The 23213-nt window shown below is 47.2% G+C and overlaps 2 protein-coding genes and 1 pseudogene across 5 annotated transcripts in view; 1 reads left to right on the forward strand and 2 right to left on the reverse strand.

Annotated features, from left to right (window-relative positions):
* Positions 1-23213, reverse strand: part of cebpa (CCAAT enhancer binding protein alpha) — a 373760-nt gene that overhangs the window by 106085 nt on the left and 244462 nt on the right. The window lies entirely within an intron of this gene.
* The window catches only part of lrp3 (low density lipoprotein receptor-related protein 3), a 43115-nt gene that overhangs the window by 7923 nt on the left and 11979 nt on the right, over positions 1-23213 (forward strand). The window contains exons 2-7 of one of the 4 annotated variants that reach the window (XM_078210452.1): positions 8552-8593; positions 9423-10544; positions 10651-10786; positions 14010-14218; positions 17179-18265; positions 20140-20272. In XM_078210452.1, coding sequence (XP_078066578.1) covers positions 10734-10786; positions 14010-14218; positions 17179-18265; positions 20140-20272 — 1482 coding nt within the window. In that variant the 5' untranslated portion in view covers positions 8552-8593; positions 9423-10544; positions 10651-10733. Of the gene's footprint in view, positions 1-8551; positions 8594-9422; positions 10545-10650; positions 10787-14009; positions 14219-17178; positions 18266-20139; positions 20273-23213 lie in introns of those variants that run through there. The other 3 variants (XM_078210451.1, XM_078210450.1, XM_078210453.1) reach the window with 3 other exon arrangements.
* LOC144492418 (small ribosomal subunit protein eS19 pseudogene) lies at positions 926-6997 on the reverse strand (annotated as a pseudogene).

Genomic DNA, 23213 nt, shown 5'->3' on the forward strand with positions numbered 1-23213 from the left:
CAATCCACAAATATGGAGCTGGGGGATAAAAATGACTTGTTGACTGAGCTGGTGTTGTCTGCCTTTCTCTCTTGTATTGTGACATAATATATTCCCTTTGGTGTTTAAATACTTTTGTCGATGCTTTTTACATGACTCAGCTTACTGTATGTTGTTGATTTGTTGCTGGGAGTGGGTTAGTTTTGGCCCTCAGGACGTAACAGTGCTAACAACCCCTGACTGAAATAGATCTGTCTCGCTGAGCTCTCGGATGCAATTCTGTTTTCCTGTGGGAGCCTTGGTTAATTATTACTGAAAGAAAGTAAGCCTTGCCTATATAGAATCATCGATACAATTATACAGCATGGAAGAAGGATTCATCCCATTGTGCCTGTACCACCACCTAGCTCTGCATTGTTCTTCGCCTTGAAGTATTTATCCAATTCCTTTTTGAAAGTTAGTGTTGGATCTGCTTACAACCTCTTTCAGGAAGCGTGCTGTGATCATCAGAATTCGAATCTTCCATTCTCCTCTTGTAACATCTTTCACAACTACAGGACGCCCAAAAGCACTTTAACACCAGTGACCATTCTGAATTGCACTGTCATGAACAGAAGCACAAGAAATCCTTCAAACCTATTCTTCCATTCAATTAGAATCTGTATCTAAACTTCTGTTAGCTTGGCTCCAGTAACTTTACCGAACACAAGTTGAGCTGAATCTTGACGTTTTGCGTTGATCACCCCTCTCAACAGGTGGCTTTTTGTGGGGGGTGGGGGAGGGGGGGTTAAAATGCTTCCAGATTTCCAAAACGCTTTGTGTGAAGCAGTACACCCCAAAATCACACAACATCATCCTGATCGACTATTTTAAAGATTTTTTCCTCTCGTCTGGATCCGTCTAGCAAAGGAAAGGACGTGCTTTTTTTTAGAACTGAAAGCTTTTATTATTTTCCAGAATATGGCGCACACATTCGATGCTTCTTGTTTGCAGCTGCAACCTGACCAGGAATTTGGTCCATGTGTCCTTGCCCTGCTGGAGTCAGTCTGTGGCCACTGTTGGAATCCATCTCAACCATCTTCAGTTCTTTGAGAGCCTGCAGCCACAGACTTGGAGCTACGGCTGAAGTGACTGGACTTCACACTGTTCCACTGGCAGCTGCTGTCATTCTTGGTCATGGCACCTAGTCCAATGCCACCCCGCAGGTACAGGTGGCGCACTGTGGAGCCAGCTTGGGTATAGAACCAGTTCTCATTGTAAGCTGCTAGTGCTTTGTGTTTGCTCAGCTTCAGTGTGTTGACCCAATCAGACACCTTTAGCTTCCCAGACCTCTTGAGGAAAGCAGCCAGAGCTTTGACAAACTCCTGCTGATTCACATCCTTACCTATTACACCAGAACTCTTTCTGCCTGTTGCTTATGGTTTGGATCTAGGGAGGAAGAGAAAACAATTATTTAAATTCAAAGTCCAACCGCTGCCATTGGGGGATTTGAACCCATGCCCCCCTGGCATGTTAGCCTAAGTATCTGGATTAAGAGTCCAATGCCATTACCACTATACCAACTGGGAGATAGCAAAGGGAACCAGTTTGTGGCAAGTGGCTGCCTGCCACAACCTGAGATTGAAGCAGGGACCTTCAGATCTTCACTCTAACCCCCTCTCAACTCAGTTATTTTGGCAGATTAAATTCCACCAGCTACTATGGTGGGCCTTTTTTAAATAAATGAGTGTTCTTTCTACCCCACCAACTCGTTTAACCTTCTTAAACACCGTGATTTGATCTCCCCTTGATCTTCTATATTTGGTAGACACGTTTATGACATGTCTCGGATCATGTTTTCGGGATCCTTAAGGAGGAGGGGGACCAGCCCCAAGTCGTGGTCCACATAGGCACCAAAGACATAGGTAGGAAAAGGGATGGGGATGTAAGGCAGAAATTCAGGGAGTTAGGGTGGAAGCTTGGAGCTAGAACAAACAGAGTTGTTATCTGTGGTTTGTTGCCCGTGCCACGTGCTAGCGAGGAGAGGAATAGGGGCAGAGAGCAGTTGAACACGTGGCTACAGGGATGGTGCAGGAGGGAGGGATTCAGATATCTGGATAATTGGGGCTCATTCTGGGGTAGGTGGGACCTCTACAAACGGGATGGTCTACACCTGAACCAGAGGGGTACCAATATCCTGGGGGGAAATTTGCTAATGCTCTTCGGGAGGGTTTAAACTAATTCAGCAGGGGGATGGGAACTTGAATTGTAGCTCCAGTGTACAGGAGGTTGAGAGTAGCGAGGTCATGAATAAGGTTTCAAGGTCGCAGGAGTGCACTGGCAGGCAGGAAGGTGGTTTGAAGTGTGTCTACTTCAACGCCAGGAGCATCCGGAATAAGGTGGGTGAACTTGCAGCATGGGTTGGTACCTGGGACTTTGATGTTGTGGCCATTTCGGAGACATGAATGGTTGTTGCAGGTTCCGGGGTTTAGATGTTTCAGTAAGAGCAGGGAAGGTGGTAAAAGATGTGGAGGTGTGGCATTGTTAGTCAAGGACAGTATTACGGTGGCAGAAAGGACGTTTGATGAGGACTCGTCCACTGAGGTAGTATGGGCTGAGGTTAGAAACAGGAAAGGAGAGGTCACCCTGTTGGGAGTTTTCTATAGGCCTCCGAAAAGTTCCAGAGATGTAGAGGAAAGGATTGCAAAGATGATTCTGGATAGGAGCGGAAGTAACAGGGTAGTTGTTATGGGGCACTTTAACTTTACAAATATTGACTGAAAACACTATAGTTCGAGTCCTTTAGATGGGTCAGTTTTTATCCAATGTGTGCAGGAGGGTTTCCTGACACAGTATGTAGATAGGCCAACAAGCGGCGAGGCCACATTGGATTTGGTACTGGGTAATGAACCAGACCAGGTGTTAGATTTGGAGGTAGGTGACCACTTTGGTGATAGTGACCACAATTTGGTTACGTTTACTTTAGTGATGGAAAAGGATATATACCGCAGAGCAAGAGTTATAGCTGGGGGAAAGGAAATTATGATGCGATTAGGCGAGATTTAGGGTGCATAGGATGTGGAAGGAAACTGCAGGGGATGGGCACAATTGAAATGTGGAGCTTGTTCAAGGAACAGCTACTGCGCGTCCTTGATAAGTATGTACCTGTCAGGCAGGGAGGAAGTGGTCGAGCGAGGGAACCGTGGTTTACTAAAGAAGTTGAATCTCTTGTGAAGAGGAAGAAGGATACTTATGTAAAGATGAGACGTGAAGGCTCAGTTAGGGCGCTTGAGAGTTACAAGTTAGCCAGGAAGGACCTAAAGAGAGAGCTAAGAGGAGCCAGGATGGGACATGAGAAGTCTTTGGCAGGTAGGATCAAGGAAAACCCTCAAGCTTTCTATAGGTATGTCAGGAATAAAAGAATGACTAGGATAAGATTAGGGCCAGTCAAGGACAGTAGTGGGAAGGTGTGCGTGGAGTCCGAAGAGATAGGAGAGGCGCTAAATGAATATTTTTCGTCAGTATTCACACAGGAAAAAGACAATGTTGTTGAGGAGAATACTGAGATACAGGCTAGACGGGATTGAGGTTCATAAGGAGGAGGTGTTAGCAATTCTGGAAAGTGTGAAAATAGATAAGTCCCCTGGGCCGGATGGGATTTATCCTAGGATTCTCTGGGAGGCTAGGGAGGAGATTGCAGAGCCTTTGGCTTTGATCTTTGTCGACAGGAATAGTGCCAGAAGACTGGAGGATAGCAAATGTTGTCCCCTTGTTCAAGAAGGGGAGTAGAGACAACCCTGGTAATTATAGACCAGTGAGCCTTCTGTTGTGGGCAAAGTTTTGGAAAGGGTTATAAGAGATAGGATTTATAATAATCTAGAAAGGAACAATTTGATTAGGGATAGTCAATACGGTTTTGTGAAGGGTAGGTCGTGCCTCACAAACCTTATTGAGTTCTTTGAGAAGGTGACCAAAGAGGTGGATGAGGGTATAGCAGTTGATGTGGTGTATATGGATTTCAGTAAAGCATTTGATAAGGTTCCCCACAGTAGGCTATTGCAGAAAATACGGACGCATGGGATTGAGGGTGATTTAGCTGTTTGGATCAGAAATTGGCTAGCTGTATGAAGACAGAGGGTGGTGGTTGATGGGAAATGTTCATCCTGGAGTTCAGTTACTAGTGGTGTACCGCAAGGATCTGTTTTGGGGCTACTGCTGTTTGTCATTTTTATAAATTACCTGGATGAGGGCGTAGAAGGATGGGTTAGTAAATTTGCGGATGACACTAAGGTCGGTGGAGTTGTGGACAGTGCGGAAGGTTGTTTCAGGTTACAGAGGGACATAGATAAGCTGCAGAGCTGGGCTGAGAGGCGGCAAATGGAGTTTAATGCAGAAAAGTGTGAGGTGATTCACTTTCGAAGGAGTAACAGGAATACAGAGTACTGGGCTAATGGTAGGATACTTGGTAGTGTGGATGAGCAGAGAGATCTCGGTGTCCATGTGCATAGATCCCTAAAAGTTGGCACCCAGGTTGATAGGCTGGTTAAGAAGGCGTACGCAGTGTTAGCTTTTATTGGTAGAGGGATTGAGTTTCGGAGCCAGGAGGTCATGCTGCAACTGTACAAAACTCTGGTGCGGCCGCACTTGGAGTATTGCGTCCAGTTCTGGTCGCCGCATTATAGGAAGGATGTGGAAGCATTGGAAAGGGTGCAGAGGAGATTTACCAGGATGTTGCCTGGTATGGTGGGAAGGTCTTATGAGGAAAGCCTGAGGGACTTGAGGCTGTTTTCGTTAAAGAGAAGAAGGTTAAGAGGCATATAAGATGATCCGAGGATTAGATAGGGTGGACAGTGAGAGCCTTTTTCCTCAGATGGTGATGGCTAGCACGAGGGGACATAGCTTTAAATTGAGGGGTGATAGATATAGGACAGATGTCAGAGGTAGGTTCTTTACTCAGAGAGTAGTAAGGGCGTGGAATGCCCTGCCTGCAGCAGTATTGGACTCGCCAACATTGAGGGCATTTAAATGGTCATTGGATAAACATATGGATGATATTGGAATAGTGTAGGTTAGATGGGGTTTAGATTGGTTTCACAGGTCGGCGCAACATCGAGGGCCGAAGGGCCTGTACTGCACTGTAATGTTCTATGTTCTTTGTTTCGTCTGTGCAATCTGTTCTCATAATTCAGCCCTTTAAGCACTGGGATCATTCTGCTGAACCTGTTCTGCCCTCACTACAACACAGTGCAATCATTCCTGATGTGTCGAGTCTGCACCAACACATTAGAAACATCTGAACACCCACCTAATCCTATCTGCCAGCACTTGGCCCATAGCCTTGAATGTTATGATGTGCCAAACGCTCATCCAGATCCTTTTTAAAGGATGTGAGGCAACCTACCTCTACTACCCTCCCAGACAGCGCATTCCAGACTGTCACCATCCTCTGGGTAAAAAAGCTTTTCCTCACATTCTCCCTAAACCTCCTGCCCCTCACCTTGAACCTATGTCCCTTCATGACTGACCCTTCAACTAAGGGGAGCAGCTGCTCCTCATCCATTTTATCCATGTTGCTCATAATCTTGTAACCTCGATCAGGTCACCCCTCAGTCTTCTCTGCTCCAATGAGCCTATCCAGCCTCTCTTCATAACTTAAATGTCCCATCCCAGGCAACATCCCAGTGCAATCATATCCTTCCGATAATGTGGCGACCAGAACTGCACACAATACTCTAGCTATGGCCTCACCAAAGTTCTGAACAAAATTCCAACATGACTTCTCTGTTTTTGTAATCAATGCCCTGATTGATAAAGGCAAGTGTCGCAAATGCTTTTTCACCACCCTACTAACATGCCCTTCCGCTTTCAGAGATCTGTGGACAAACGCATCAAGGTCCCTTTGTTCCACGCAATCTCCTAGTGTCCTACCATTCATTGAGTACTTTCTTGTCAAATTACTCCTTCCAAAGTGTATCATCTCACACTTTCCAGTGTTAAACTTCATCTGCCCATTTGACCATTCCTCTATAGATCTTGTTGTAGCTCAAGACTCTCAGCCTCACTGTTAACCACCCGTCCAATCTTTGCGTCATCCGCAAACTTACTAATCCTACCCCGCAAAGTAATCAATGTCATTTATATAAATGCTGAATAATAGGGGGCCCAACACAGATCCCTGTGGTACGCCACTGGACACCGACTTCCAGCCACTAAATCAGCCTTCTGTCATCACCCTCTGTCTCCTACAACTGAGCCAATTTTGAATTCACTTTATCAAATTAACCTGTATCCCATGTGAATTTACCTTCTTTACAAGTCTCCTATGTGAGACCTTGTCAAAGGCTTTGCTGAAATCCATATGAACTACATCGACTGCACTACCCTCATCTACACACCTGGTCACCTCCTCAAAAAATTCAATTAAATTTGTTAGGCATGATCTCCCTCTGATGAAGCCATGCTGACTATCCCTGATCAAGCTTTGCCTCTCCAAGTGGAGACAGACGCGCTCCTTCAGAAGTTTCTCTCAGTTTTCCTGCCACTAACACAAGACTCACTGGTCTGTAGTTTCCTGGTTTATCTCTACAATGCTTTTTAAATAGCGGAACCACATTAACTGTTCTCCAGTTGTCTGGCACCTCCCCCGTGGCCGGAGAGCAATTGAAAATTTGGGTCAGAGCCTCTGCAATCTCCTCCCTCCCCTCCACAGCAGCCTAGAACACAATTCATCTGGTCCTGGAGATCTATCCACTTTTAAGTCTGCCAACACCTCCAAAACCTTGTCTTCCCGATGTCAATTTTCTCAAGAACCTCTCAGTCTCTCTCTCTGAATTCCATACCATCATCCTCATTCTCTTGGGTAAAGACGGATGTGAAGTATTCATTCATCACTTTACCAATGTCCTCTGATTCCACCCACAGATTGCCCTGTTGCCCTAATGGGCCCTACTCTTTCTCTGGTTATCCTCTTCCCATTGATATACTTATAGATTTTCCCTACTTTTACCAGCCAGAGCTTTTTCATATCCTCACTTTGCATTCCTAATTGCTTTCTTAAGCTCCATTCTGCACTTTCTAGTCCTCACTAATGCCTCCACTGATTTGCTTCCCTTGTACTTTTTAGAAGCCTTTTTTTTCTCATTGTATCCTGAATACCTCTGGTCATCCATGGTTCTGTGGGCTTGTTATTCCTACTTATCACCCCAGAGGGAACATATTGGGCTTGCATCCTCCTTTTTGAATGCCCCCCACTGCTCTTCTGTAGATTTTCCCATTAGTAGCTGTTCCCAGTATACCTTCGGCAGATCCTTGCTTTGATTTGATTTATTATTGTCACGTGTATTAGTGAAAAGTATTGTTTCTTGTGTGCTATACAGACAAAGCATACCATTCACAGAGAAGGAAAGGAGAGAGTGCAGAATGTAGTGTTACAGTCATAGCTAGAGTGTAGGGAAAGATCAACTTAATGCAAGGTAAGTCCATTCAAAAGTCTAATGGCAGCAGGGAAGAAGCTGTTCTTGAGTTGGTTGGTGTGTGACCTCAGACTTTTGTATCTTTTTCCCAAGGGAAGAAGGTGGAAGAGAGAATGTCCGGGGTGTGTGGGGTCCTTGATTATGCTGTTATGCTAATTATACAATTTCTCTAGCAGTATCTTTCACAGGACAGAAAGCAGATATCGAGTCAGGAGTGGAGGTGTTCAGACAGCTGATCTAAAACTTTGTCATGATGTGGAGTTGCCGGCGTTGGACTGGGGTAGGCATGGTAAGTAGTCTCACAACACCAGCTGAGACTACTTACTGTGCCTACCCCAAGCAAAACTTTGTGATTGATGTAGGTTTGAAGTCCCTGAGCAGCATCTTAAAGAGAAGTGAGGACGGAGTCAAGAGGAAGTTACAGAACTGAAATGACTGAAGGCGCAACCTCCAGATTAAAGCTAAATCTCCGAAGAAAGGCAGTTGGAAGTGTTGCTAAGCTACCCATATTGCACAGTAGGTACAAGATACAGAAATAGTGCATTCAAGAGATGGATTAGGAGTTTTCATAGCTTAAGTGGAAGAGTAGAATGTATTCTGAATCGGTTAGCTGTTAATACTGGTATTGCCTCTCTCTCAGCTAACCTGCAACTGTGCAGCTATGAGATCAAGGAGTGAAATCTATTTCAGTGACAGTAATCCATTAAATGAAGGCCCCTGAACATAAACAATCCGATGACACGTTTTTTTTTGAAGAGTAGGTGAATTCTCTCCTGTGTCCCCGTCAATATTTACCCTTCAAACATGACTAAAATGGTAGATTTGCTCGCTTCACGGTTATTCTTTGTACATAAAAGGAAAGGTCAGTTGTTTATTTCTGTGTGGGTTTATTTTCCCATTTCCTATGTCTCTTTCCTGGATGTGTGGCTTGCATTATTGGGTCTCGGCATTCCCAATAGCTGAAAGTCTGGGATTTAATCGACAATTCTGGTCTTTGCCCTCCTGGGGAGCTCCTCAGCCCAGGGAGGGAGTTTGTATCCCATCCTGTAATCGTAACGATTAATGGGTTTCTTTAAAAGAAATGATTTATATTTGCTGATGGGTTTTCTTTCTCTCTGCAGCTTGTTCGTTCTTTCTGGGAGGAGCAGAATGTTCTGGAATGGGTGAGAGTGATTTTCTCTTTGTTAAAGTATTCACTTTAGAACCATAGAAAATTACAGCTCAGAAACAGGCCTTTTGGCCCTTCTTGTCTGTGCCGAGTCCCACTGACCTGCACTTGGACCATATCCCTCCACACCCCTCTCATCCATGAACCCGTCCAAGTTTTTCTTAAATGTTAAAAGTGAGCCCGCATTTACCACTTTATCCGGCAGCTCATTCCACACTCCCACCACTCTCTGCGTGAAGAAGCCCTCCCTAATATTCCCTTTAAACTTTTCTCCTTTCACCCTTAACCCATGCCCTCTGGTTTTTTTTCTCCCCTAGCCTCAGCGGAAAAAGCCTGCTTGCATTCACTCTATCTATACCCATCAAAATCTTATACACCTCTATCAAATCTCCCCTCAATCTTCTACGCTCCAGGGAATAAAGTCCCAACTTATTCAATCTCTCTCTGTAACTCAGCTTCTCAAGTCCCGGCAACATCCTTGTGAACCTCTTTCAATCTTATTTACATCCTTCCTGTAACTAGGTGACCAAAACTGTACACAATACTCCAAATTCGGCCTCACCAATGCCTTATATAACCTTACCATAACACTCCAACTTTTATACTCGATACTCCGATTTATAAAGGCCAATGTACCAAAGGCACTCTTTACGACCCTATCCACCTGTGACGTCACTTTCTATGTATACATTTTTGTAACCTTTAGATAAAGCTCAGATCCTGGTCATGAGGGAAAAACTGAGGCCTCCACAATCCCAAATCATTAAAGAACATTGTGTCCATTGTGTGTTTGTCAGACTTAAACCTGTTCCACTTTGTTACAGATGCAAAGCTATTTTTTGAAAGAAGAAGCCAGTCACTAACAGCCTAATATCCAAGTTTCTGCCAACCTGCTGTTTTCTGACCAAACAACAGCTACAATTTGATTTTATGTAGCGCATTTAATGTGATAAAACATTCCAAAGCATTATCAAATGAAGTTTGACAGTGGGCCACGTAAGATGATATTGAGACAGGTGATCAAGAGGAAGGTTTTCATGAGTATCTTCAAGGAACAGAGAGATACTGAGGTTTCAGGAAGATATTCATGAGCTTAGGATCCAGAAAGCTGACGACATGCCAAACAGTGATGGAGCAAGAGAAGTTGATTCAGTTAAACTTGTAGACTCGAGCCCATGTTTTATAGCTTTTAATAGAATGCTATCCCCAGTGCAAAAACCAGTGGGAATTGCCAATGTGAGTGGTTTACACAGGCATCACACGTTTCATAAAGAAGCCTGCTTTGACCATTTATATGAAGCTGGTGGCACTGCCTAAATCAGATTGCTGATTTATCCTGAAAGTTCATTGTGAAGGGCTTTGTTAAATGAAAATTCGACTTTAAAAATCTGGAAATATATGTCCGAGTTCGCAAAAATGACCAGGAAGCTGTTGACTGTTGCAAAAATCCATCTTGTTCACAAATGCCCTTCAGAGAAGGAAACCTACCGTCCTTACCCAGATTAGCCTATAAAATGCTGCAGACCTTACTGCCTTCTGAAATGTCCCAATTAAACTCTCAGACATGTCATTCTTTGTAGCAGAATGCGATGAATCACAGAATGGGCTGCAGTGCTTCAAAAAGAAGGCCCACCAGGACTTAGCGCAACTGCAAACGGGCAGTAAATCCTTGCTGGTGGGACAAACATCCTGAGACTGAATTATAGAAAGAAGAAACCTAATCCATTTTTGCTTCTCGCCCCATTCAGCCAGGATCTGTGGATCTCAAGGCCATTGTGCACCCCCCCCCTCCCACCTCCCGCCCCAAAACCCACTGTTGTCATTTGGTTCATAAGCAGAATGAGGTGCATTGGTTGCCATGGTGAACAATGGCTCTTTGGGTGCAACGCTGTGCTGTGGAACAGTGGGTACAGGTTGGATCCAATCATGGCTGAGTTTGGAATGAGGTCAGTTACTGTTAGGTGTGATGTGTGGGGAGATTACTGAAAAGAATTGAATTCCTGCAAGTTGCAATGTTTGATCTCAAACCGTGCACTTTTTCTGTTCTTTCAGCCTGTCATGGGAGGTTGGAACCTCGCAAAGAGCAACGTGGAGTCATCTACAGCCCCTCCTGGCCCATAAACTACCCCCCATCCATGAACTGCAGCTGGTACATCCAGGGGGAATATGGAGACCTCATAACCGTAAGGTGCTGACTCTGAGGTTTCAGTTAGTCAGAATGTTTCACAGTCACTTGTCCTCCTGTGCTGTACATCAGTTTGTGATCAGGGCATTGTGTTGTCTCTGTGACGCGCTGGGTGGATACACTTCCCAGAATGGCACTGAGTGAGAGAGCTTCCAGCTAGGAGAACTTCTAGGGCAATGCTGTGGTTTGTCTCAGTGCAGTTCTAAGGAGGCTAATTTTGCTCCTCATGATCACCATCAAGTGACTAACTGGTGGAATGTGCTTTGTGTAATGTTCACCAACAGCACTGAGTGTTGTGTGCAGTGGGCAAGGTTTTAGAAACAATATTCGAGAAACACAGAAATGCTGGAAAAACTCAGGTCTGGCATCCTCTGTGGAGAGAAAACAAGTGAATGTTTCATAAGAACATAAGAACTAGGAGCAGGAGTAGGCCATCTGGTCCTCAAGTCTGCTCAGTCATTCAGTAAGACCATGGCTGATCTTTTTGTGGACTCAGCTCCACTTACCCGCCCGCTCACCATAACCCTTAATTCTTTTACTGTTCAAAAATTTATCTATCCTTGCCTTAAAAACATTCAATGAGGTAGCCTCAACTGCTTCACTGGGCAGGGAATTCCACAGATTCACAACCCTTTGTGTGAAGAAGTTCCTCCTCAACTCAGTCCTAAATCTGCTTCCCCTTATTTTGAGGCTATGCCCCCTAGTTCTAGTTTCACCCGCCAGTGGAAACAACTTCCCTGCTTCTATCTTATCTATTCCCTTCATAATCTTATCTGTTTCTATAAGATCTCCCCTCATTCTTCTGAATTCCAATGTGTATAGCCCCAGTCTACTCAGTCTCTCCTCATAAGCCAACCCTCTCAACTCTGGAATCAACCTAGTGAATCTCCTCTGCACCCCCTCCAGTGTCAGTATATCCTTTCTCAAGTAATTTGATCGGTTATGTCAAATAAAACTCAATTGGTTGGGCATTTCAGTATAACTGATGGTAGTTTACAAGAAGCTTTAAGGTCTTTCACAATGAATTAGGCAGAATTTGGGGAGTTGAGGCTAAAATCTACATTAATTTAGACTGTTACCCCAAACTTTTGAGAGCACGCCCAATGCCACATGCCTTGCATCAAAAAGTCGCGGCAGAATTTAAAACTTTGGAAAAACTAGGAGTCATGAGGCCAGTACGATTTTCTAAATGGGCTGCCACATTCCACATTCTAGGTTTAGTTCACCTTCTTTTTGTCTGTCTTCTAACTTCATTTGCCCCATTTTTACTTCCCGTTGCCAACTTTACTTCCAATTTGAGCTATCTCTCCGGGTCCCACCTGTGTTTTTTCGTGGGACATGGGCGTCGCTGGCTGGCCAGCATTTATTGCCCATCCTTCCAGACTCCAGATGCGCAGCAATGTGGTTGACTCTTAATTCACTCTAAAAGGATTCAGTGAAACTCTCAGTTACAACAAAACAGGAGAGGACTGATAACTGACAGGGTAACTGTTTGGATGGGAAGCACGTGCCAGCTTTGCCAGTGATGCACACATTTTGGAAATTAGCATACGTGGGGATTGTCTGGTGAAGAGTGGGAACTGTCCAGCCACGAGTTTGTCTAAACGAAAGTTACAGAACTGGCTCGGTCAAAGAAATCCTTGTGGGGGAGCACTTCAGCAGTCACGGGCATTCAGCCTTGGATCTTCAGGTAAGCGTTCTCCAAGGCGGCCTTCGCGACACACGACAGCACAGAGTCGCTGAGCAGAAACTGATAGCCAAGTTCCGCACACATGAGGACGGCCTAAACCGGGATGTTGGATTTATGTCACATTATCAGTAACCCCCACAGCTTGCCTCCTGGGCTTGCAGAATCTCACTAGCTGTTCTGTCTGGAGACAATACACATCTCTTTAACCTGTGTTTAATGTTCCCTCCACCCACATTGTCTGTACATTTAAGATCTGGTTGGCTGTAGGATTCGCATTCTAATCAGTATTCTGCAACTTGATTTTGTGTCTGTTTGCACTGTTTGAGAGCACATTTCCACTCCATCTGACGAAGGAGCAGTGCTCCGAAAGCTTATGGTATTTGCTACCAAATAAACCTGTTGGACTTTAACCTGGTGTTGTGAGACTTCTTACTCGGTCAAAGAAGACAGAGGGTAGCAGTGGAAGGATGTGTTTCTGAATGGAGGGCTGTGACAAGTGGCGTTCCTCAGGGACCAGTGCTGAGACCTTTGCTGTTTGTAATATATATAAATGATTTGGAGGAAAATGTAACTGGTTTGATTAGTAAGTTTGCGGACAACACAAAGGTTGGTGGATTTGCAGATAGCGATGAGGACCATCAGAGGATACAGCAGGATATAGATCAGTTGGAGACTTGGGCGGCGAGATGGCAGATGGCGTTTAATCCGGACAAATGTGAGGTAATCCATTTTGGAAGGTCTAATACAGATAGGAAATATACAGTAAATGGCAGAACCCTTAAGAGTATTGATAAGCAAAGGGATCTGGGTGTACAGGTACACAGGTTACTGAAAGTGGCAATGCAGGTGGAGAAGGTAGTCAAGAAGGCATACGGCATGCTTGCCTTCATCAGTCGGGGCATTGAGTTTAAAAATTGTCAAGTCATGTTGCAGCTTTATAGAACCTTAGTTAGGCCGCACTTGGAATATAGTGTTCAATTCTGGTCGCCACACTACCAGAAGGATGTGGAGGCTTTGGAGAGAGTAAAGAAAAGATTTACCAGGATGTTGCCTGGTATGGAGGGTATTAGCTATGAGGAGAGGTTGGAGAAACTTGGTTTGTTCTCGCTGGAACGACGGAGGTTGAGGGGCTACCTGATAGAAGTCTACAAGATTACGAGAGGTTTGGACAGAGTAGATAGTCAGAAGCTTTTTCCCAGGGTGGAAGAGTCAATTACGAGGGGGCATAGGTTTAAGGTGCGAGGGGCAAGTTTCAAAAGAGATGTACGAGGCAGATATTTTACACTGAGTAGTGGGTGCCTGGAACTTGTTGCCGGGGGAGGTAGTGGAAGCGGACACAGTAGTGACTTTTAAGGGGCGTCTTGACAAATACATGAATAGGATGGGAATAGAGGGATATGGTCCCCGGAAGGGTAGGGGGTTTTAGTTCAGTCGGGCAGCATGGTCGGTGCAGGCTTGGAGGGCCGAAGGGCCTGCTCCTGTGCTGTAATTTTCTTTTGTTCTTTGAAGGTGACATTCCTCTCTTGTATTTTCCAGCTTTCAGAATTTTGACCTGCAGAATTCCCACAGGTGCGTGGTGGACTGGTTGATGGTAGGTCCAGACCCAAAGAAAGATGATTACAGAATGTGTGGCTCGTACATCCCTGAACCCTTCATCTCCACCCGGGATCATGTCTGGATCTACTTCCACTCTGGTCGCTCCAGTTCCGGGCGCTCCCGTGGATTCCGATTGTCCTATATCCGAGGTGTGTCTAATTACCCCACTGTTGTTTGTACTATGTGGGTGGGTGGTGGTAGGGAGGGTGACTGCAGATATAAGTAGCATTTTATCCCCCTCTTAGTCTTCTCTCTTTCCTGAAGTACCACCCCTCCTTTGCCTTGCTCCAAAGATATGAACCTTGTGTAGAAACCGTATCCAAGGGACTATCCCTCAGGAAATGGGCGACTGTCAAATGTTTGACAATCACCCAGTGATGCAGCTCGGAAAGAGACTACCAACCCTCAGAGGGAGCTGTCCAATTAGTCCAATATTCTCTGTTCCTTCCTCACAGCCTGGCAGAGATTTTCCCTTCAATATTGATGCACTTTCTTTTTGAAAGTTTGTGTTGAATCCTCTGGAGTCTCGGGTAGTGCATTGCAGCTCCCACTGTAAAAACACATTTCCTCACACTGCCTCAGGCTTGTTTATCTTCAATCTGCATTCTCTTGTTATTCATCCTTCTGCCACTCAAAACAGTTTATTCTCTTTACTCCCTTTATTATCTTGAAAATCTCTTTTTAATCTCCCTTTAACCTTTTCTCCTCTAAAGAGATCAATTGCAGCTTCTCCATTCTCTCCATATGACTGTAACACTGTTCCAGTAAATTCCAGTGTCTAGAATTCTAGCAGAAGGATATCTGCACCAACTCTCACCAATGCCCTATTCCCGTAACCAATGCCTGAGTCTCATGGTTCTGGTTTCAAGTCAAACCTGTTGGACTTTAACCTGGTGTTGTGAGACTTCTTACCGTGTTCACCCCAGTCCAACGCCGGCATCTCCACTTCATGTCCAAATCCAGTGTTTGAGCACAAAACTCTGGGCTGATACTCCAGTGCAGTACAATGGGAGTGCTGCATTGTCAGAGGTGTTGTCGTGAAGCTGAGGTTCCGCGGCTGAATGTAAAAGATCTTTCACCCTATTCTGGAGAAGAACAGAGTCAATGCGCTGGCCAATATTTATCTCTCAAACGTTTTTGTTTGTGGGAGCTTGCTGTGCACATATCGACTACTCTGTTTTCTACATTGGCTTTTAAAGCGCTTTGAGACATCTGGTGGCCATGGAAAGCACTGCATCAAAGTAGGGCCTGATTCTCTGAACCCTTGAGCTGGTGAGAATCCCAATGCTCCGGTGACCGGGGTATCAGCCAAAAATCAGGGCTCCCGATGGGCGTGAGAGCTCTCGGGATTTACCCGACCAGCCCCGTTTGTCGGCAACCCGATAATTATACAAAGCTGCTAATTTGAATGACCCAAGCGGGTTTGACAGGACATTCAGCAGCCTCACGACATTCAGCCAGCCTGCCAGCAGGAACGGCACCGGGCGAGCTTTACATGTGCTACCCACAAGCAGGGACGTGACATGCTGGACCCTGAGGGTCAAGGGGAGCACCACCAACCCCTCAGAAAAGAGGGGCATCCTCCCCCACCACTCAAATCATGGGTCACACATAGGCACACAAACTAGAAGCAGGAGGAAACCCTTCGCTCCTGCTCCGCCATTCATTTTGATCATGGCTGATCATCGAATTCAATATCCTGATTCCCCGCTTCCTCCCATATCCGTTGATCCCTTCAGCCCCAAGAGCTATATCTAATTTCTTCTTGAAATCACACAACGTTTTGGCCTCAACTACATTCTGTGGTAGTGAATTCCACACAATCACCACCCTCTGGGTGAAGAAATTTCTCCTCACCTCAGTTCTAAAAGGTTTGCCCCTTATCCTCAAACTATGACCCCTAGTTCTGGACTCCCCCACCATCGGGAACATTCTATCTGAATCTACCCTGTCTAATCCTGTTAGAATTTTATAAGTTTCTGTGACATCCCCTCTCGCTCTTCTAAACACCGATGAATATAATCCTAACTGACTTAGTCTCCCTTCATATGGCAGACCTGTCATCCCAGGAATCAGCCTGGGATGGCAGGTCTTTGCTGTTTCCCTCTATAGCAAGGACGTCCTTCCTCAGATAAGGGCACCAAAACTGTATACACTATTCCAGGTGTGGCTGATAAGAGTTGCAGTAAAACATCCCTATTCCTATATTCAAATCCTTTCGCTCTGAGGGTGACCCGACCTGACACCCCCTGCCCCCTCAGCCTCCTTTCCCCTTCAGACCATCCACTCAGACCCCCTTCCTCTGAGCCTGATTGACAGCCTGTGGTTTAACTTCTGGTTTTGCAAACCACCATGGTTTTGAAGAAACCATAGGCTGTCAATCAGACTTTACTCTGTCAACATTGTGGTCAGAATCAATGGGGTACTTGAGATCCATTCAAATGTGAAGGGAAATGAACATAATCACAGGTGGCCAGAGGATGATATAAATCCATTGAGCTGTCAATGGAATGTTTCTCGAAACACTGCATATTGGATTTGTTAGAGATCAAAGGGTTCCATTGGAATAGACAAGGTTTCAAATAATTCAACTTGTTGAGAAGCCCTAGAGACTTCAAATCAAAGCTGTGTGCATTCTTTGGGACTGAGTGCACAGCTCTGCAGACTGGGACCCCTGCCTCCACCAGGTGAAATTGACATCTCTCGCTCCAAGAACTTCAAAGGGTCTGCTCACACCCACTGATGTCCATCAGGATGGGGCTCCTTTCTCCAGAAAGAAGGGATTGATGGGTAACCTGAGAGAACTTTTTAAGACAATGGAAAGGTTTGATGGGATTGATGTAGAGCAGAAGTTTTCGCTTGTGGGCAAGGCCAGAACCGGCAGCCATGTTGTTCATTAATAATGAAATAGTCATTTAGCAGAAACTCCTTGATCCAGAGAGAATGGTTAGAATGTGGAAGGGGAGGGGGCGGTGAATAATATTGCTGTAGCTTAGGGGAAGCTAGATAAATACACAGGGGAAACAGACGAGCGAATGCCCTGAACCTGTGTTGGGGACACAGTGTACCCACAGAGCCTGAAGTTGTGATTCTGTTCCTGTTCACACAGGGAAACTGGCTCAGAGCAGCTGCAAGTCGGATGAGTTCCTGTGCAGCAATGGGAAATGCATCCTGAGTGTCTGGAAATGTAACAAGATGGATGAATGCGGTGATAACTCTGATGAACAGGATTGCCAGTACCCTCCCACCATGCCCCCTACAAGCCTCTGTCCAGCTCGAACATTCCTTTGCCTGGTCGATGATGCCCCCCAGTGCCTCCCGATGAAAGTTCGGTGTGATGGCAGCATGGAGTGTGACAAGGGGACTGATGAGGAAAACTGCCCTGATACCAGCTGCGGCAAGAAACTGGACAACTTCTATGGTTCCTTTGCTTCACCTGACTACTTTCGCTCCGAGCGTGACAGGGCAGAACTGGACTGTACGTGGGTGGTGGACACCGAGGACAGCAGGCACATTGTGCTGCAGCTGAACCTACAGCTGGCTTACAATGATGAGGTGCGTGTGTATGATGGGATGAGCAAGGAGCGGGGAAGGCTCCTGCAGACACTCTCCTTCCGCAACAACCGGCACACCGTCACCATTGAATCCTCGCGAGGTCAGATCACCGTCTCTTACCACACCGAACTTGGCAGCATGGGCCATGGGTTCAACGCCACCTACCAGGTGAAAGGTTACTGCCTCCCACAGGAGCACCCATGTGGGAATGATGGGGGCTGCTTTGCTGACACTGAGCGCTGTGATGGCTGGTGGCATTGTCCGAGTGGCAAGGATGAGGAGAACTGCGACGCATGCCAAAAGGATGAGTACACGTGTGGGGACACGAGTGGCATGTGCTACTCGCTGGCGGATCGCTGCAACAACCAGAAGAACTGCCCTGATGGCTCTGATGAGAAAAACTGCTTCTCCTGCCAGCCAGGGAACTTCCACTGTGGCACCAAGATCTGCATCTTTGAGCAATGGCGTTGTGATGGCCAGGAGGATTGCCAGGATGGCAGTGACGAGCAGAACTGTTTGGTGGTGGTGCCAAGGAAAGTGATCACAGCTGCTCTCATTGGCAGCCTGATATGTGGCCTCCTACTTGTCATTGCCTTGGGGTGTGCGTTCAAACTGTACTCCCTCCGAACTCGTGAATACAGGTACCCTAACAGCAGCTGCTTGGAATCTGCCCATCTCCATCACACTCACTCTTACAGTTGTGTTTAATTAAATATCAAAATTATACGGTTTTGTAAGAAGAGTATTCAAAAATATTAATCTGCCGGAGACCAGAGCAAGGGAGCTTTTACTGGGATGACTGAAGGATCTCGGTTTATTGTCTCTGAACTGATGTTCAGCCAATGAGAAGCTCCCTGTGTACTGGCTCTCTGACAGTGCAGCACTCCCTCTGTGCTTGACCCTTTGCAGTATGGCACTTCCTTGGCTCTGTCCTACCGCCAGTGCGCTGCTCGGACAATGCGGCACACCCTCAGCGCTGACCCTCAGCAAGCGTGCCGCTCCCTCAACACTGACCCTCGGTCAGTGCCGCTCCCTCAACGCTGACCCTCGGTAAGTGCTGCTCCCTCAGCGCTGACCCTCGGTAAGTGCTGCTCCCTCAGCGCTGACCCTCAGTAAGCGTGGCGTTCCCTCAGCCCTGACCCTCGGTAAGCGTGGCGCTCCCTCAGCGCTGACCCTCGGTAAGCGTGACGCTCCCTCAGCGCTGACCCTCGGTAAGCGTGGCGCTCCCTCAGCGCTGACCCTCGGTAAGTGTGCCGCTCCCTCAGCGCTGACCCTCGGTAAGCGTGGCGCTCCCTCAGCGCTGACCCTCAGTAAGTGTGCCGCTCCCTCAGCGCTGACCCTCGGTAAGTGCCGCTCCCTCAGCGCTGACCCTCGGTAAGTGCCGCTCCCTCAGCGCTGTCCCTCGGTAAGTGTGCCGCTCCCTCAGCGCTGTCCCTCGGTAAGTGTGCCGCTCCCTCAGCGCTGTCCCTCGGTAAGTGTGCCGCTCCCTCAGCGCTGTCCCTCGGTAAGTGCCGCTCCCTCAGCGCTGTCCCTCGGTAAGTGCCACTCCCTCAGCACTGTCCCTCGGTAAGTGCCACTCCCTCAGCACTGACCCTCTGACAGTGCAGCACTCCCTCAGCACTGACCCTCTGACAGTGCAGCACTCCCTCAGTACTGACCCTCTGACAGTGCCGCACTCCCTCAGTACTGACCCTCTGACAGTGCCGCACTCCCTCAGCACTGACCCTCTGACAGTGCAGCACTCCCTCAGTACTGACCCTCTGACAGTGCCGCACTCCCTCAGTACTGACCCTCTGACAGTGCCGCACTCCCTCAGCACTGACCCTCTGACAGTGCAGCACTCCCTCAGCACTGACCCTCTGACAGTGCAGCACTCCCTCAGCACTGATCCTCTGACAGTGCCGCACTCCCTCAGCACTGACCCTCTGACAGTGCAGCACTCCCTCAGCACTGACCCTCTGACAGTGCGGCACTCCCTCAGCACTGACCCTCTGACAGTGCCGCACTCCCTCAGCACTGACCCTCTGACAGTGCCGCACTCCCTCAGCACTGACCCTCTGACAGTGCGGCACTCCCTCAGCACTGACCGTCTGACAGTGCAGCACTCCCTCAGCACTGACCCTCTGACAGTGCCGCACTCCCTCAGCACTGACCCTCTGACAGTGCGGCACACCCTCAGCACTGACCCTCTGACAGTGCAGCACTCCCTCAGCACTGACCCTCTGACAGTGCCGCACTCCCTCAGCACTGACCCTCTGACAGTGCAGCACTCCCTCAGCACTGACCCTCTGACAGTGCCGCACTCCCTCAGCACTGACCCTCTGACAGTGCCGCACTCCCTCAGCACTGACCCTCTGACAGTGCGGCACTCCCTCAGCACTGACCCTCTGACAGTGCGGCACTCCCTCAGCACTATGCTGGATGTGACTCTGGATCGGAGGTAGATTTTTTAAAAATCATGTTGTTCTGACCACAACTACTTCTTTTGCATGATCAACTTTTGTATTTTTTTCAGAGCTTTTGACACCCCTATGACACGGCTGGAGGCGGACTTTGTGCAACGTGAGGCTCCCCCGTCTTATGGTCAGCTGATTGCTCAGGGCCTTATCCCACCCGTCGATGACTTTCCAGTTTACAACCCAGCTCAGGTAGTCCCACTGAACTGTTGTGAGGCCTTCCCTCCATTGTGTATTTTACTCATTGGCAGCTGAGAAGCAATACCTTTCCACAGCGAGTGGTTGTGATCTGGAATGCACTGCCTGAAAAGGTGGCGGAAGGAAATTCAACAAGAAAATTTGAGAGGAAGTTGGTGAAATAAGTGAAAGTGTAAATTGGACAGGGCGATGGAGAAAGTACAGGCCAATGGCATGTGTTTGATAGCTCTTTCCAAACGCTGGTGTTGGCAGGCTGATGGACCAAATGGCTGCCTCCTGTGTTGTATGGTTCTTCAGGGACTTTCAAAATCCTTTTCAATCTTGATCTTGGCAAAAATTTAAAATCCTTGATTTCTAAAGTAGTGTTGGAATCATAAAGTTCTATTAACACATGCGACTGCGCCTCCTCCAGTGCGGCGCTCCCTCGGGACGGCGCCTCCCCCAGGGCGGTGCCTCCACCGGGACGGCGCTCCCTCGGGGCGGCCCTCCCCCTGGGGCGGGGCGGCCCTACCCCCGGGGCGGTGCCTACCCCCGGGGCGGCACTCTACAAGATGCCCTGCGGCAACTCACCAAGGTTCCTTAGGCAGTATCTTCCAAATCCATGACCTCTACCACCTATGAAGACAAGAACAGCAGATACTTGGAAACAATTCCACCTGGAGATTTCCCTCCAAGTCACTCACCATTGTGGGAGGCAGTGGCAGAGTGGTATTGTCACTGGAGTAGTAATCCAGAGACCCGGGATAATGTTCTGGGGTCCCAGGTTCGAGTGCTATCACGGCAGTTGGTGACATTTGAAGTCAATAAAAATCTAGAATTAAAAGTCTGCTGATGACCATGAACAGTAAGAAGTCTCACAACACCAGGTTAATGTCCAACAGGTTTATTTGGTAGCAAATACCATAAGCTTTCGGAGCATGCTGCTCCTTCGTCAGATGGAGTGGTTATCTTTAACCTGGTGTTGTGAGACTTCTTACTGTGCTTGCCCCAGTCCAACGCCGGCATCTCCACATCATGATGACCATGAAACCATTGTCGATCATTGTAAAACCCCATCTGGTTCACTAATGTCCTTGAGGGAAGGAAATCTGCTCTCCTTGCCTGGCCTACATGTGACTCCAGAGCCACAGCAATGTAGTTGACTCTTAAATACCCTCAGGAATGGGTAATAAATGCAGGCCCATCCAGCAATGCACACACCACATGAATGAATAAAAATAAACATCTTGACTTGGAAATACTTTGCCATCCCTTCTCTGTCGCTGGGTCAAACTCCTGGAACTCTCTCCCTAACAGCACTGTGGGTGTACCTACACCACATGGACTGCAGTGCTTCAAGAAGGCAGCTCCACCACCACCAATGCTTATATGCCATGATTGAATAAAAGTAATTTTTAAAAACCTAACCCAACGTTTCCGGAACTCCTCGAGACGCGGAACCCCTATGGACCTGCCAAGAGAATCAGCAAACCCCACGCATTCTCACAATGTCGACGCCTCAATTTTGCCACAAAATAGGTTTTAAACACAGCAGTTAAATGTAAAGGAGTCTGTTCTTGCTCTATCCTTACATATATTAGGAATTAGGAAGAGGCATGCAATCACAAATACATTCACCAGCTACACGGCCTCCTCACAACCTCTGGAAATAAGGAGTGGGTAATCTGGTAATAATTTTAAAAGTTCTCATTAGAAAATATTTAAATCTTTTTGTCATTTTTAATGTGAGGAATGAAGCTGGAAAGCTGATACTCATCGGACACACGCATCTCTCTCTCCCTTACACACATCATCTCTCTCTCTCTCACGTCTTAATGGAAAAGGTCCTGAGGGATAGGATTTATGACCATTTGGAAAGATGCAGCTTAATCCGGGATAGTCAACACGGATTCGTGATGGGGAAGTTTTGCCTCTCAAATTTGATTGAATTCTTTGAGGAGGTAACAAAGTGTGTAGATGAAGGTAAAGCGATGATGTCGTATACATGGATTTTAGTAAGGCGTTTGATAAAGTTCCCCATGGTCGGCTCATGAAGAAAGTAAGGAGATGTGAGATAGAGGGAAATTTGGCCGATTGGATAAGTAACTGGCTATCTCATAGAAGTGGAGATGCCGGCGTTGGACGGGTAAACACAGTAAGAAGTGGCATTTCTCCACTCCACCTGACGAAGGGACAGCCTGTTCCGAAAGCTAGTGGCATTTGCTACCAAATAAACCTGTTGGACTTTAATCTGGTGTTGTTAAACTTCTTACTGTATCTCATAGAAGACAGAGGGTGGTGGTGGATGGACTCGGGGGCATAACTATAAGGTTCATGGTGGGAGCTATAGGAGGGAAGTTCAAGGTAGGTTCTTTACTCAGAGAGTGGTTGGGGTGTGGAATGGACTGCCTGCTGTGATAGTGGAGTCGGACACTTTAGGAACTTTCAAGCGGTTATTGGATAGGAACATGGAGCACACCAGGATGATAGGGAGTGGGATAGCTTGATCTTGGTTTCAGACAAAGCTCGGCACAACATCGAGGCCCGAAGGGCCTGTTCTGTGCTGTACTGTTCTATGTTCTATATATGTCTCCCTCGCGCACACACACACACACACTCATCCCCGCTCTCTTACACACACTCCACCTTTCACACACACACTCTCCCTCTCACAGACAGACCCCCATCTCTCACACGCTCACTCCCTCTCGCGTACACTCATCCCCTCTCTCACATGCACCCTCTTCCACCTTCGCACATACTCACCCCACCCCACCCCCCCAACAGATTGGAACACTGGGGGAAGCCAGGATTAATTAGTGTGGGATCAGAAAGAGAAGCCATTGCCAGTGGTTCTCTGGCTATGATGAGATGGATAAGAATGGGACTGGGGAGAGCAGTCCCAGGCAGTGGAATGGTGTTGGATGATGTAGTTAACCGTGTCAGGCTGCAGAAA

The sequence above is a fragment of the Mustelus asterias genome, chromosome 4 (genome assembly GCF_964213995.1).
Source record: "Mustelus asterias chromosome 4, sMusAst1.hap1.1, whole genome shotgun sequence".
Classification (NCBI taxonomy): domain Eukaryota; kingdom Metazoa; phylum Chordata; class Chondrichthyes; order Carcharhiniformes; family Triakidae; genus Mustelus; species Mustelus asterias.